The 16,933-nt window shown below is 41.8% G+C and overlaps 1 protein-coding gene across 3 annotated transcripts in view; it reads right to left on the bottom strand.

The window, feature by feature from the left end:
• The window catches only part of ANXA3 (annexin A3), a 67,784-nt gene that overhangs the window by 36,110 nt on the left and 14,741 nt on the right, over nt 1–16,933 (bottom strand). For all 3 annotated transcript variants that reach the window (XM_081238089.1, XM_081238087.1, XM_081238088.1), the window contains 2 exons: nt 10,002–10,089; nt 5,886–5,980 (listed from right to left, as the gene is read on the bottom strand). In XM_081238089.1, the coding sequence (XP_081094215.1) occupies nt 5,886–5,980; nt 10,002–10,089 (183 nt within the window). The remainder of the gene's footprint in view (nt 1–5,885; nt 5,981–10,001; nt 10,090–16,933) is intronic.

Below are 16,933 nucleotides of genomic sequence, written 5' to 3'. Positions count from 1 at the left end.
TGAAATTTGTCGAAAGCTTTCTCTGCATCTATTGAGATGATCATATGGTTTTTCTTCTTCAACTTGTTAATATGGTGTATCACATTGATTGATTTGCGTATATTGAAGAATCCTTGCATTCCTGGAATAAACCCCACTTGATCATGGTGTATGATCCTTTTAATGTGCTGTTGGATTCTGCTTGCTAGTATTTTGTTGAGGATTTTTGCATCTATGTTCATCAGTGATATTGGCCTGTAGTTTGCTTTGTGACATCCTTTCCTGGTTTTGGAATCAATGTCATGGTGGCCTCGTAAAATGAGTTTGGGAGTGCTCCCCCCTCTGCTGTATTTTGGAAGAGTTTGAGAAGGATAGGTGTTAGCTCTTCTCTAAATGTTTGATAGAATCACCTGTGAAGCCATCTGGTCCTGGGCTTTTGTTTGTTGGAAGATTTTTAATCACAGTTTCAATTTCAGTGCTTGTGATTGGTCTATTCATACTCTCTATTTCTTTCTGATTCAGTCTTGGCAGGTTGTGCATTTCTAAGAATTTGTCCATTTCTTCCAGGTTGTCCATTTTATTGGCATAGAGTTGCTTGTAGTAATCTCTCATGATCTTTTGTATTTCTGCAGTGTCAGTTGTTAATTCTCCTTTTTCATTTCTAATTCTATTGATTTGAGTCTTCTCCCTTTTTTTTCTTGATGAGTCTGGCTAATGGTTTATCAATTTTGTTTATCTTCTCAAAGAACCAGCTTTTAGTTTTATTGATCTTTGCTATCGTTTCCTTCATTTCTTTTTCATTATTTCTGATCTGATCTTTATGATTTCTTTCCTTCTGCTAACTTTGGGATATTTTTGTTCTTCTTTCTCTAATTGCTTTAGGTGCAGGGTCAGGTTGTTTACTTGAGATGTTTCCTGTTTCTTAAGGTGGGATTGTATTGCTATAAACTTCCCCCTTAGAACTGCTTTTGCTGCATCCCATAGGTTTTGGGTCATCGTGTCTCCATTGTCATTTGTTTCTAGGTATTTTTTAATTTCCTCTTTGATTTCTTCAGTGATCACTTCGTTATTGAGTAGTGTATTGTTTAGCCTCCATGTGTTTGTATTTTTTACAGATCTTTTCCTGTAATTGATGTCTAGTCTCATAGCATTGTGGTCGGAAAAGATACTTGATACAATTTCAATTTTCTTAAATTTACCAAGGCTTGATTTGTGACCCAAGATATGATCTATCCTGGAGAATGTTCCATGAGCACTTGAGAAAAATGTGTATTCTGTTGTTTTTGGATGGAATGTCCTATAAATATCAATTAAGTCCATCTTGTTTAATGTATCATTTAAAGCTTATGTTTCCTTATTTATTTTCATTTTGGATGATCTGTCCATTGGTGAAAGTGGGGTGTTAAAGTCCCCTACTATGACTGTGTTACTATCAATTTCCCCTTTTATGGCTGTTAGTATTTGCCTTATGTATTGAGGTGCTCCTATGTTGGGTGCATAAATATTTACAATTGTTATATCTTCTTCTTGGATCGATCCCTTGATCATTATGTAGTGTCCTTCTTTGTCTCTTCTAATAGTCTTTATTTTAAAGTCTATTTTGTCTGATATAAGAATTGCTACTCCAGCTTTCTTCTGATTTCCATTTGCATGGAATATCTTTTTCCAACACCTTACTTTCAATCTGTATGTGTCTCTAGGTCTGAAGTGGGTCTCTTGTAGACAGCATATTTATGGGTCTTGTTTTTGTATCCATTCAGCCAATCTGTGTCTTTTGGTGGGAGCATTTAGTCCATTTACATTTAAGGTAATTATTGATATGTATGTTCCTATTCCCATTTCCTTAATTGTTTTGGGTTTGTTATTGTAGGTATTTTCCTTCTGTTGTGTTTCTTGCCTAGAGAAGTTCCTTTAGCATTTGTTGTAAAGCTGGTTTGGTGGTGCTGAACTCTCTCAGCTTTTGCTTGTCTGTAAAGGCTTTAATTTCTCCATCAAATCTGAATGAGATCCTTGCTGGGTAGAGTAATCTTGGTTGGAGGTTTTTCTGCTTCATCACTTTAATTATGTCCTGCCACTCCCTTCTGGCTTGTAGAGTTTCTGCTGAGAGATCAGCTGTTAACCTGATGGGGATTCCCTTGTGTGTTATTTGTTGTTTTTCCCTTGCTGCTTTTAATATGATTTCTTGTGTTTAATTTTTGACAGTTTGATTAATATGTGTCTTGGCGTATTTCTCCTTGGATTTATTCTGTATGGGACTCTCTGTGCCTCCTGGACGTGATTAACTATTTCCTTTCCCATATTAGGGAAGTTTTCAACTATAATCTCTTCAAATATTTTCTCAGTCCCTTTCTTTTTCTCTTCTTCTTCTGGAACCCCTATAATTCGAATGTTGGTGCGTTTAATGGTGTCCCAGAGGTCTCTGAGACTCTCCTCTGTTCTTTTCATTCTTTTTTCTTTATTTTGCTCTGCATCAGTTAGTTCCACTATTTTATCTTCCACCTCACTTATCCGTTCTTCTGCCTCAGTTATTCTGCTATTGATCCCATCTAGAGTATTTTTCATTTCATTTATTGTGTTTTTAATCGATGCTTGATTTATCTTTAGTTCTTCTAGGTCCTTGTTAACTGTTTCTTGCATTTTGTCTATTCTATTTCCAATATTTTGGATCTTGGAAATAGCATCTTGGATCATCTTTACTATCATGTTTCTGAATTCTTTTTCAGGTAGACTGCCTATTTCCTCTTCATTTGTTAGGTCTGGTGGGTTTTTATCTTGCTCCTTCTCCTGCTGTGTGTTTTTCTGTCTTCTCATTTTGCTTATCTTACTGTGTTTGGGGTCTCCTTTTTGCAGGCTGCAGATTCGTAGTTTCCGTTGTTTTTGGTGTCTGTCCCCAGTGGCTAAGGTTGGTTCAGTGGGTTGTGTAGGCTTCCTGGTGGAGGGGACTAGTGCCTGTGTTCTGGTGGATGAGGCTGGATCTTGTCTTTCTGGTGGACAGGTCCACGTCTGGTGGTGTATTTTGGGGTGTCTGCGGACTTTTTATGATTTTAGGCAGCCTCTCTGCTAATGGGTGTCTTGCTAGTTGTTTGGCATAGGGTGTCCAGCACTGTAGCTTGTTGGTCATTGAGTGAAGCTGGGTGCTGGTGTTGAGATGGAGATCTCTGGAAGATTTTCGCCGTTTGATATTATGTGGAGCTGGGAGGTCTCTTGTGGACCAGTGTCCTGAAGTTGGCTCTCCCACCTCAGAGGCACAGCACTGACTCCTGGCTCCTCAATTTGGGATGATTCGTTGTCTATTCATGTATTCCATAGATGCAGGGTACATCAAGTTGATTGTGGAGCTTTAATCCACTGCTTCTTAAGCTGCTGGGAGAGATTTCCCTTTCTCTTCTTTGTTCTCACAGCTCCCGGGTCTCAGCTTTGGATTTGGCCCCACCTCTCCGTGTAGGTCGCTGGAGGGCGTCTGTTCTTCTCTCAGACAGGACAGGGTTAAAGGAGCAGCCGCTTCGGGGACTCTGGCTCACTGAGGCCGGGGGGCAGGGAGGGGCACGGAGTGCGGGTGGAGCCTGCAGCGGCAGAGGCCGGCGTGACGTTGCACCAGTCTGACGCGCGCTGTGCGTTCTCCCAGGGAAGCCGTCCCTGGATCCCGGGACCCTGGCAGTGACGGGCTGCACAGGCTCCCTGGAAGGGAGGCGTGGACAGTGACCTGCGCTCGCACACAGGCCTCGCAGTGGCGGCAGCAGCCCCAGCGTCCCACGCCTGTCTCTGGGGTCCGCGCTTTCTGCCACGGCTCGCGCCCGTCTCTGGAGCTCCTCCAAGCAGCGCTCTTAATCCCCTCTCCTCGCGCACCAGGAAACAAAGAGGGAAGAAAAAGTCTCTTGCCTCTTCGGCAGGTCCAAACTTTTTCCCGGGCTCCCTCCCGGCTAGCTGTGGCGCATTTGCCCCTTCAGGCTGTGTTCACGCCGCCAACCCTAGTCCTCTCCCTGCGCTCTGACTGAAGCCCGAGCCTCAGCTCCCAGCGCCGCCCGCCCCGGCGGGCGAGCAGACAAGCCTCTCGGGCTGGTGAGTGCCAGTTGGCACCGATCCTCTGTGCGGGAATCTCTCCGCTTTGCCCTACCCAGGTACGTGGGGAGTTTCTTGCCTTTTGGGAGGTCTGAGGTCTTCTGCCAGCGTACAGTAGGTGTTCTGTAGGAGTTGTTCCACGTGTTGCTGTATTTCTGGTGTATCTGTGGGGAGGAAGGTGATCTCCGCGTCTTACTCTTCCGCCATCTTCCCCCAGAAGGGTGTCTTAATGGAGCCCAGGGGCTCAGAGAACACTGTCAGGTGATGCCTCAGCTGCCTTGGATGGTCACTACACACTCTCAATTCTGGACCCAATACCTGACTGGTTTGTGTTTCCACCCTTTCCCCTACACAGTTCATTAGCCACAGAAGCTAAAATAATCTTCAAAAAATATAAATTAGGTCATAGTATTTCCTTTCTTACAAACCTCCAATTGTTCCCTATTGTTCTTAGAATAAAATCTAAACTCTGCACCAAGACCCCAAGGTCCAGCATGTTCTAAGCCTCTCTTCAACCTCATCTCTTCCCTCTGTCACCCTTTACTGTCTATACTCCTGCCATATTAGAACTCTTCCTATTTCTTAAGTACTCCCAGCTTGTTTTTGCCTCAGGGCTTTTGCATTTGCTGGACGTTCTGTCTGAAATGCTCTTCCCCAGATCAAGCAGAGCAGAAGCCTGAGTATTGTCTAGTCTTCATTGAGAGTAAGGTAACAACCTTTCACTGACGTTTCTTCACCACATGATCTAAAGGAGCCATTCACCAGTCATTCTCTAGCATATCATCCATTTTTTTTCATATCATCCATTTTAATACTTTCATAGCACCTACCAATATCTGAATTTGTTTTATTTATATATTTATTATTTTTCTACCAGAATGTTAGGTCCATTAAAGAGAGGAGACTCTGCTTTTTTTTTTGCGGTACGCAGGCCTTTCAGTGTTGTTGCCTCTCCTGTTGCGGAGCACAGGCTCCGGACGCACAGGCTCAGCGGCCATGGCTCACAGGCCCAGCATGTGGGATCTCCGCGGCATGTAGGATCTTCCTGGACCAGGGCACGAACCCATATCCCCTGCATCGGCAGGCGGACTCCCAACCACTGCGCCACCAGGGAAGCCCGAGGCTCTGCTTTTTATTCCAGTGAATCTCCAATGTCTAGAATATCTCCTGACATAGAGTAGTACCCCACTCCTGACACACAGTAGTTTATTATGGAACAAATAAACTGCTTGGAAAAGACACACAAAATGTTCTTGAATAGTTCTTGTATAGTTTCTGGTACTGAAGAAATATACATCTGCTGAACACATTTTAAAAAAATAAGTCTATAATTACCGAAACATATTAAAGTTGGAAGAGAAATTAAAGATCATCTAAGACAGGATTTATCAGATAATTGATCAGATAATTCTTTATTGTGGGGGACTGTGTTGTGCACTGTAGGATGTTTAGCAGCATCCCTGACTTCTGCCCACGAGATACCAGAAACATCCCTCCCTCTCCCACCAGTTGTGACAATCAAAATGTCTGGAGACATTGTCAAATGTCCCCTGGGAAGCAAAATCCTTCCCGGTTTCCCGGTTTATAGCCACTGATCCAAGGCAACTCTCCTTATTCAACAGGTGAAGATAACTGAGGCCCAGAAAGATCAAATAACATGTCCAAGGCCACTCAGACAGTTAAGGGAAAAGACCAGGACTCCTATTCCAGGCTGTTGACTGGATACATAGGGTACTTTCTGTTACACTTGGCCTGAAACAAAAGATCCATGGGCATAATCATATGGGAGCAGCCTTGATCCATTAGTGATTAGCCCTTTACTGCCTCTTATGTTAATGAAATCTTACCTTTCCATATGCTGCTTGATATTCCTTAGCAATCAGCTGCCGCTGTGCATTCGACCTCTCAGTCAGAATGCTAATGAGCGTTTTCTCATCGGTTCCTAAATGAAACGAAAATAATTGTATTCACCATCAACTCAAATATGCTTAATATCTGTTGTGAACAAAAGAAAAATGACTAATGGTCTGAAACAAATGCAGAGAGGAAGGCATTTTAATTTTTAATTTCCAGGTCTTACCAGGTTGGCATCTTTATTTCTTTCATTGCCTGGCTTTTGGAAAAGAAAATTGACTTTATTTGGATAGTTTAGGGGGAAGAAAACCATCATTGCCCAAATATTCCTATCCGTATATCAGACAGAGGAAGTAGCACAAAGAACATACTGCTTTTGAAGTAGGTTTTTTCATCCTTCTGAGGTTCAGTTACTGTCTTATCACCTTATATCTTTCTATCTCCATATTTGATATAAAAAGTCATTTTTTTCTCTAGAAAAAAAGGAACTGACATTTATCAAGAACCTACCACATACTAGGCACCTTTTATTCATTGTCATAGTTAATATTCACAGGGCCCTGGGCAGTAGGTATGATTAAGCTGTTCTAAAGATAAAGACACTAACATTTAGAAAACTTACCTCACTTGCCAAAGTCAGGCAGCTTTTAAGTGGCACAGCAAGAACCTGAACCCAAATCTCTTAATCCAAAACATTTATTTCTATCAGTGGTCCATACCTCTTTCAGGCATTTCAGACCCATATACTTAACCACCTGTTTTAAGTACAAGTAAAGGGCTGATGCTGGCCTGCCTGAAAATAACCTCCAGGTCACTATTTTTTTTGTAATTATAGTGTTAAGATAATGTGAGAAGTTGTGTCTGCTCCTTTGTGGTAGAGGACTGCCCCTGGGTTCGGGGCTGTGAGTTTGCTTCTGTCTTGGGCCTGCATGACTAGAATGGTATAAAAGATCCATTGGAATTCAAGGCTCAACTTCCCTGTGTTGAGGTGGCCCAAACACACCTTGGCTCCATACACCCATGGCAGTGGTACACACTCTACATGAATGACGGGGCAAAAGAAATGGTGTACTTGATTAGCTGCTGGGACTCCTAGTGACAGAAGTTGCCCCACTGGGTCTTTGGTCTTGTATTCTTCTGCATAGTTAAGTAAACAGAGTTAGATTAACCCTCATTGTGCCCTGTGAGTCTGAGTATCACCTTGGACCTATAAAGGTATCTGAGTTGGTGCACGACTAGACACCTCCAACTACAAGTATCTCAAACTCAGCTGCTCCAGGTTGGATTCATTCTATTTCTTCTCTACCTTGTCTTTCATCCTATGTTCCCTCACCAAGGACACCACTATAGATGCAGTCATCCAACCAAAGATCCCGGGGGTCATCCTATACTCCTTTCTTTTCCTTACTCTCTACATTATAACAATCACCTGCATCTCTTGGATTTGTCCTCTTCTCTGCGACTGTGCACTCATCATATTTTACCTAGAAACTTCAATAGCCTCCTAACTTGACCCCCTTATAATTTATACTGTATATTACTGCCTAAGTAAAATTTTTTTCTAAGTAAATTTTTTTAATGCATCAGATCATGTCAGTCCCTTGGTTGAAATTCTAATGATTCTCTGTAACCTTCAGGATGAAGTTTAAGCCCCTTAGCTTGTGCACCAGTTAATTAGGACCTAGCTCCCACCTCATATTCTAATCTCCTACCCCCTTCTCTGCATCTCTATACCCTTTGCCACTAGACTCCAGACATAACTAACTACCCACAGTTACATGTAGGTTGTACGCCAGGCAACTTCTCCTCTCTTATTTCTGCACGTGCTACATGCTCAAGACCAGAAAGTAAACCAAGATGTCTCATGGTTCAGAGGCTGGATCTGACACGTCCCTAAGGCAAATGCCACCATGACGCCTGGTTTTGGTGTTGGGAGTAGTGCTTACAAACAAAAACCTCCTTCTCAAAGCGGGCCTGCAAACCAAAATGTGTAAATTAGTGAAGAAACATAATGTTAAGGAAGAAAGACAAGCGACAGAATTTAAAGACCATTAATTCATTCAAATTGACATTAACTTCATGGAAAAGTCTATTCAACCCTGTGTTTAAATAGGCAGTCAAAGAGATAGATAAAGAAATAACTTTCATTTAAAAATAGCAATAAAAAAAACTAAACAGGCAGAAATACAATAATATTACACTGATAGTAATAGTATAATTACTATTATGAACCTTAATAGTATAATTCATGGAACTTTACAAACTGACTCTCAAATTCATAGGACAGGGCAAAGCCAGGAAAATCTCTTGCCTTACTAGACACTAAGTGTCATTATAAAATAATAATAATTATGTCATAGTCTTAATAGTAATTAGGACAATGTTATATTGAGACAGTGAGAGGCAAACAGACCAATGGAATGTAACAGAGAGCAGAAAAACAGCAAAACTTATAGGACAGCAGTGGCATTACAGATCAGTGTGGCAAGGATGAACTCTTCAATTGATTGCACTGGGACAATTACATAGCCACTTGAGAAAAAATAAAATTAGATTTAAATGCCATTCACAAACATTAATTCCAGGCAGATTAAAGATCTCAGTGTGGAAAATAAGATTGTAAAATTTGTGGGAGAAAATACAGGAGGATATCTTTATGAGCTCATCATAGAAAAGACACAATAAGTAAAAATCATTACAAAAAATATTGGTAAACTTAATTTCACTAAAATTTAAAACTTCTATGCGATAAAAGTTACTGTAGCCAATATTAAAAGAAAATTACAGGGCTTCCCTGGTGGCGCAGTGGTTGAGAGTCCACCTGACGATGCAGGGGACATGGGTTCGTGCCCTGGTCCGGGAAGATCCCACATGCTGCGGAGTGGCTGGGCCCGTGAGCCATGGCCGCTGAGCCTGTGCGTCCGGAGCCTGTGCTCCGCAACAGGAGAGGCCACAACAGTGAGAGGCCCACGTACCGCAAAAAAAAAAAAAAAAAGTTTTGTATCCAGAATTATTTTAAAAAATAAATTTTAAATTTTAAATTAAAAAGTAAAAATTTTTTCTTGCCAAGAACAAAGAAGACAATCCAACTGAAAAATGGATAAAAGATATAGAGGTGTAATTCATGGAAAAAGAAGAAAATAAACAAGAAAGGATACTTAACTGCATCAATAATGGGGGATGGGGAGGAGGAAGGAAAGAGATACAGAATGAGGTACAATTTTAGATCCACTCAATTGGAAAAACTGAATAGGATGACTGCTGTAAGTACTGATAAGAACACGGAGAAAGAGGAAGTCTCATATATTGCTGGCAGGAATACTAATTTGCATATTTATTTGAGAGAGCAGTGTGGCAAAATTTCTAGTTAATCTGGAGGTGAACATTACCTTCAACCCAGACATTTCAACTGCTATATTCTAGAGAGGTACTAGCAAATGTGCACAACATGACATAAGCATGACTATTCAATGCAATATTTTTATATTGTAATAGAAAAGAATTGTAGGCAATTTAAGTGTTCCCTCACTATTCCCATCTTATGATGTAATAATTCAGTAAACTATTCTGCAGTTAAAAATTAATGAACTAGAGCTAAACATAACATGGATAAATCTCAAAAACATAATGTTAAGGGACAAAAAAACAAGTTGCAGAAGACAACATACGGTAGGATTTCAATTTATACTGTTTGAGCCCATGCACAACAATAGGTACATACATATGGAGTACAGAATTAAAAGTTTCATGGGAATAAATTCTAATTTAGAATGCTGTTTATCTCTAGGGAATGAGGTAGGAATGAGATCCAGGCAGAATCGTCAGGGACTGTATCTATAATGATTTATGGTGATGATGATGATGATGATGATGACTGTTGGTAGCAGTGATGGTCATGGTAGTGTTTAATATTAAGTAAACATGGCAAATATTAAGATATATTAAAGCTGGGTTCCCTATACTTTGCCACATTATTTCACAATTTTTTAAAGTACCTTATAATTTCTCTAATTGAGTAAGGCAACTTGGCAACCTGAACCCATGCATTTTTAGCTTTAACTTCCTGATGTGCTTCAACATTAAAAAAGGAATTGTAAAGCATCACTCACCAATTCCTCTGATTGCCTTATGAATCGCTTCAGCATCCACTGATGCGCTAAAGCCGGGATAATCGCTCATTGTCCCTTGGTGTCCAACCTAGAAGAAAATATCTGACAGTCCCACTAGTCCAAAGTGACATCTTTATTTATGTTACATACGCATATTCCCATATGCCTACTGGAAACACACAACAAACCCATAATTTGCACACCTTCTTATCACTTCAGGAATGGTTCAAGAGAGTCTCCCCACCCTAGATATGCAGGCAATATGACAGCTACCACATTTATAATAAGACCTCTCTTTTTCTTCTCTTGTGTAACAAACTGAAAATATAAAACACTCATTCTTTAGAGCAGTGAATTGTGTTAATCATGGTGATTCTGAAGAATATTTGCTTTAAAGTGATATCTGCATGAAAGCAGTGAGAAAGTGGAAATTTCCTACATTTTCTTTTTTCAAGTGATACTTCAAAGCTCTTCACTGTATCTCACCTAGAAGTAACTGCAGTTTATAGACTTCAAGATGTTTTAATTAATGTTGACCACTGTCCTTGGGAAAACCTACACCAAAGGATCCATAAATGAAAACCCCACTAGGACTGTCTGTTCTTAAGCTTTGTTTAATGGATGTACAATTGTGGCAGATAAATTCCCTTCTGAAAGCTCCACTGACATAGGTCTTCAAGAATAGCATGGAAGTAAAAAATGCCATGATACTAATTTTAAGCACATAAACTAGAAACTTGTCAGTAAGCTGAGAAAGACCATCCTACAGAAGGAATAAAATATCTTAAAACTGCTTAAGAGAAATTGAGAAAAATCCAAGTAAACATGTACTTATATGGGTACTTCCTAACTCTGAATAAAAGTCTGTCTAGGGCTTCCCTGGTGGCGCAGTGGTTGAGAGTCCACATGCCGATGCAGGGGACACGGGTTCGTGCCCCGGTCCGGGAAGATCCCACATGCCGCGGAGCGGCTGGGCCCGTGAGCCATGGCCGCTGAGCCTGCACGTCCGGAGCCTGTGCTCCGCAACGGGAGAGGCCACAACAATGAGAGGCCCGCGTACCACAAAAAAAAAAGTCTGTCTCTACAGTGACAATGTTTTCTTTCTAACTGATGTTTCTATCCTATTACTGAGTGATATTGGCTCTGTTGTCTTGTGTTAATATGGCTTCATTTAGGCTCTCCTGAAGTGTTTAATATTTTCATGAAAGGACGTTATCTTGTCACATTAAAGTGAATGGAAAATTAATGTTCTGGCACAGTAAAAAAAATGATAGTCTGTTGATTCAATAGATTGGATTGAACAATTTATTTCAATACAATCCAACATTGTTTCATCTTAAAGTACCCAAAATAAAGTTTTGATTCTAAAAAAGTAATTATAACAAGTTAGAAACTAATTGTAAATGTGCCTGATCTAAACCACCTGTAAGAAATCAGTCAATTCAACATAATCTTTGGAGAATTCTTTTTCAAGGCTTAATAAATATTTTATGGATTCACACAGCCAAATGGCTTCATTTCAGTTCTATTCATTTATGAACTTTCATGTTTATCTTATCTGTCCACCTTCCCTGTCTGGCATTTTAAAAGAACCATCACAATATTGGAGCATTTGAGTGCTTCGTGCCCAGCACTGTGGCACCTTTTATACATTAACTATAACCTGCACAACAGCACCGATGAATGAGTAAGACTGACCCATGTCATGTATAAGACACCAAGATTTAAGGAGATTGGAGAATTTGCTCAAGTCCACATAGCTAGTTAAGGAGTAGAATTTAAAAGCAATTCTGAACATTGCAGCCCATTCCTAGTCTGTCTTAAAACGTAGTCTTGGTACCACCTGGGCTGACTCTTCTGTGAAATAAAATTCATATGTTATGGCAAGACAAGAAGAATTTAAACATAAACATTTTTTTCTGCCCTTTGGCCTCCTCTCTCCCCTCTACTGTGCACTGTGTATCTGCATTATGCATCGACCAAACCTCCCCCATTGGCAGGAATACCTGCTCAGCCATAAAGAGCAACATTCTCCCAGCACCAACAAGACAACTCCTTAAAAGATAACATTCCTTCTTGATCATGACCTACCACTTTGTACTTGCAGATCTGGATTGTGTGAACTGTCAATAATACGTCATTTAATGGACAGCCCTCTGTCTCAAAAAACTTATACAACTGTGCTTTGACTTCTAGAGGGTGGAACAGTTCTCAGAGCTTTCTGAGAGGCTGTTCCTGGGTCATAATCCTCAGTTGGGTTCGAATAAAATTTTCCATTTCTTTCTTAGATCAGTTGATTGATTTGTTGATTAAAATGCATATGACCAGGCCCTGCCCTAGACATATGGAACCATGGTCTTTAGAAATGAGGTGTTAGACTGCACATGTTTTAGAAGCTTCCCTGGTGCTTCTGTGCCATGCAGATATTCACATGGCTGCTTTTGAATACAAAAGACAAAACAGTAGTCAGACTCTAATTATCCATGAATTATGAAACCTCAGGGTTTCCATTCTAGCTGACCTTTTCACTGCCCTCTGCTATCTATACATCAAAATATGCTGAAATTCCAATGCACAAAACTAGAGAAGGATGATATTCCCAATCCATCATGCAACTTGCTACCTAGTAAGAATTTAATGGGGAGGAACTACTCGTTTGATTAAAAGGAAAAAACTACACACATACACACACACACCTGTGTGAAAAATGGCACAGGACTTCTGAAATGGAATCTTAGTGAAATCTTTCAAAGTGCTTCAGTCATTTAAATGAGCAGTATATTCATTTGATAGACTTCATTGCCCAAAACATTCAGAAATAAATATATGACTTATGAAAAAAAATCTTACAGTAAAAGAAATTAATGGAATCTTTTAAAGTAATACATGTCAGGCAGTGAACAAGGTGCTTCACAGACATCTTATTCAACTCTTACCATGACCTTAAAGAGGGGGATTTTAGGGCCTCCCTGGTGGCGCAGTGGTTGAGAGTCCGCCTGCCGATGCAGGGGATATGGGTTCGTGCCCCGGTCTGGGGGGGATCCCATATGCCGCGGAGCGGCTGGGCCCGTGAGCCATGGCCGCTGGGCCTGCGCGTCCGGAGCCTGTGCTCCGCAACGGGAGAGGCCACAACAGTGAGAGGCCCGCATACCGCAAAAAAAAAAAAAAAAGAGGGGGATTTTATTATTTCCATTTAAAAATGGAAGACGGGCTTCCCTGGTGGCACAGTGGTTGAGAGTCCGCCTGCCGATGCAGGGGATGCGGGTTCGTGACCCGGTCCGGGAAGATCCCACATGCTGCGAAGCGGCTGGGCCCGTGAGCCATGGCCGCTGGGCCTGCACGTCCGGAGCCTGTGCCCCGCAACGGGAGAGGCCACAGCAGTGAGAGGCCCGCGTACCGCAAAGAAAAAAAAAAAAAGGAAGAAACTGGATCTCAGAGAGATTATTTGCTTGACATAACTCTGCTACTAAGTACAGCCCCAGAATCTGAACCCACTTCCTTGCAACTGCCTTGAGGTCTCCACCACATCATAAGACCTCAGGAAATTCCATATTAGTGGCTTTCAAAGTGTGGTTCCTGGATCAGCAGCATCAGCATTGCCGGGGAACTTATTAGAGAGCAAATTCTCAGGCCCCACCACAGTCTTACTGCATCAACAACTCTGGGGCTAAGATTCAGGATCCGGGTTTTCACAAGCCCTCCAGAGGATTCCAATGCACTAACATGTTTGAGAATCAGTGCCCTATTTCGTTCTTAGCTGCCCAGAAAACCAAAACAAGATCGAGCAAACAAGTCATAGATTCTTTTGTGGGCGTGGAATAAGAATTTGATGATGAGCTCATTGTTTCAGGAATGTTGGCATTTTTACAACCAAACCAAACTGCTTGCATCGCCTGCTCCATTGCAGGCTTAATTCTTCGACATTTAAATTACTAATCAATACTTGACTTAGTTTATTTCTACGAACCCTACTACCCTAATAAAGTGTCAGCACTAGTGCAGGACATCATATGAATACTTGGCAAAGTCTTTTTTTCTTTTTTTTGCGATACGCGGGCCTCTCACTGTTGTGGCCTCTCCCGTTGCAGAGCACAGGCTCCGGGCGTGCAGGCTCAGCAGCCATGGCTCATGGGCCCAGCCGCTCCACGGCATGTGGGATATTCCCAGACCGGGGCACGAACCCGTGTCGCCTGCATGAGCAGGCGGACTCTCAACCACTGCGCCACCAGGGAAGCCCAATACTTGGCAAAGTCTTTTTATTTTTAATCATGCTTGATCAGATTTCCATCCACATCCCTTAAACACATTTAGTTGCTTTTCTTTTCTCAAACTTGACCTTCAGATGCCCCTAAAGGGAGCATGATCCTGAAACCAGTTGGAAAATAAATTTACCGCAAGGAATGTCCAAATAAAGGGGGGAAACAACAGGAGCTCTTTATATTAATAACAATTGCTGCTACTCACTATTTGCTAAGCACATTTCCTGCATTAGCTCATTCAGTCCTCACAGTAAACTGATAAAGCAGATATAATAAATCCTATTTGCAGATGATGACTGTCGCCCAAGTTCTCACAGGCGGCAACTGGTCAGTCTTTGCTCCTAATGACTAGGCTAGGGTGCATCTTTCTTCTTCATGCCTATTTAATTTTCCCTGACCCTCTAAAACTATCCTTCAGATGTCAGTCATAGCCCATGACACCTTGAAGCCACTGGTGTGGCCAAGCCACGCCTGGGGAGCTGTCTGCCACTACCCCTGAGAGACACCAGTCTGTCCTTGACTCGGGAAAGTCAGTCATCTCTATTTCTTTATGAAAGCGCACTACGTTTGCAAGAAGTCAAACATTTATATTCAGAAGAATGGATGAAAGAGAAAAACACAGGGTGCCAATCCTGCTGACAAGGAACATATTTAAAGCCAAACACTCCAGAGCAAGAATAGCAGCTGCTGCAGGTACATTTTGAAGGTGAGGCAAAGCCAAATCCCGCATCACTTCCTAAAGCCCTGGAAAGGCCATGTCCCAAAATTAAGCTTTCAAATCAGAGCCTCATATAAACCTTCAGGACTTAGGAACTCTCTAAGAGCCAGGGAGAAATGATCACTCTCTGCTCAGTGTCAAAACAGTCTGCTGGGTCATGAGGATTTAGGATAAAAGGAAAAATGGAGTAGACTAAAAAAAATAAATAAATAAAAGGATCAAAACTTGGAAAATATAAAACTTATTCAATTTTCCAGGAAAAAGTGGTTTTCAAAACCAAAGAAAGTCTACTATAAAAGGCCCTGAAATGAAATATGGTCAAGTGAGGCAGGTGGCATGGGTTGAATTGTGCCCACCCCTCCCCCTCAAGAAATGTTGAAGTCCTAACCCATAGTACTTCAGAAAATGACCTATTTGGATATAAGGTTTTGGCAAATATAATTAGTTAAGATGAGGTCTTAACTAAGGATGGGCCCCTAATCCAATATGATTGGTGTCCTTAGTAGACAGCAATGTGAAGACAGAGACATACAGGGAAATTGTGAAGGGAAGGTGAAAGCAAAGATTGGAGTTGTGCAGCCTCAAGCAAAGAAGCACCAAAGATTGCCAGAGAATCAGAAGCTGGAAGGGGTGAGCAAGGACCCCCTACAGGTTTCAGAGGGAACATGGCCTACCAACACCTTGATTTCAGGTTTCTAGCATCCAGAACAGTGAGACAATAAATTTCTCTTGTTTTAAACCACCCAGTTTGGGGTACTTTGTTACAGCAGCCCCAGGAAACCATACAGCAGGGAAGAAGCCAGAGAAAAGGCTTGGTAACCACTCAGGTCCTGCAGGGCAAAGGGTAGCATCAGGTAGCGTCGTCTTCTTTTCCCTCAGGCTGGCAGTGATCACTGCAGACAGAAGACTCCCATCACCACTGCAGGCTCGCTCTCCACCTGGGGCCAGTAAAGAGAAGCAGGGCATGGGGAAAGCGTGGACTGGCAGCCTCAGGGATGCCTGACAGGAGCAAGAATGCCATTATGGCTTTGTCTGCATGCATCTAAGAGGTTCAAGGGAGATGGCTGCATTTCTTCCTGTGCTCACTCAAAGGAGAAAATACCCACACTTGCCAGCTTTTCTTGTTCTGATTTCATCAGGGGAGTCCCAGAGCCAGAGTACTGGAATGTGATAACATTCCAGTGTTGAGCTGGAGTAGAAAGATGAATATGACTCAGAAATTAGGGAAGATGGGGACAAACAAGCGATTTATGTTGTGTTTCTATGAAACACAGATTATAATAAAAAGAAACCCAGATTCCTTAGAAGCATGTGTCACTCAGGGTTAACCCAGCCAGACCCCTGCCTTCTTCTGCCTCCTGGGCCTCTCCTTTGTTGGCTCCTCCCCTTTGGCTGACATCTATAAAGTAGGTTCTAAAATGGAAAGTCTCTTTCTCTTTTCTTTCCCTCTACTCCTGCTGTGGATTATTTCTGCCACTTCCCCTTCTATATGCAGACAACTCCCACAGCTGTATTCCCAGCCCAGACTTCTATTTTGAACACTGGTTATATCTCATGTATCAACTCATTATTTCCTTTCAAAATGACTTCTTCTACCATGTATGGTAGTTACTTGTACTTTATACATATTTGCTCATTTAACCCTCAGAACCCATCCTATTATGATCCCATCTTACAGGGGAGAAGACTGAGGCACTGAGAGTTAAAAGACTTGCTGGTAGTCACATAACTTACCTATGGCACAGCCAGGATTTGAACCCAGGCAATCTGGCTCCACTGACTGTGCTCGTCCCCAGTTTGCTCTTCTTCTTCAATCCCTTTAAATGGCACCACCCACCACCAGAAACCTGGGGGTCTCCTTCAATTCCTTCTCTTTCCATCCAAATGCAATCATCTGCAAGACCTGATGAGACTACTTCAAAACAAAGAATCTCCTGTGCACTTCTCCCCACCTT

The sequence above is a fragment of the Mesoplodon bidens genome (genome assembly GCF_964165515.1).
Source record: "Mesoplodon bidens genome assembly, chromosome: 1".
NCBI classification, from domain to species: Eukaryota; Metazoa; Chordata; class Mammalia; order Artiodactyla; family Ziphiidae; genus Mesoplodon; species Mesoplodon bidens.
Note: the sequence above shows the minus strand (reverse complement) of the source record. Positions and strands in the feature narration are given on the sequence as shown.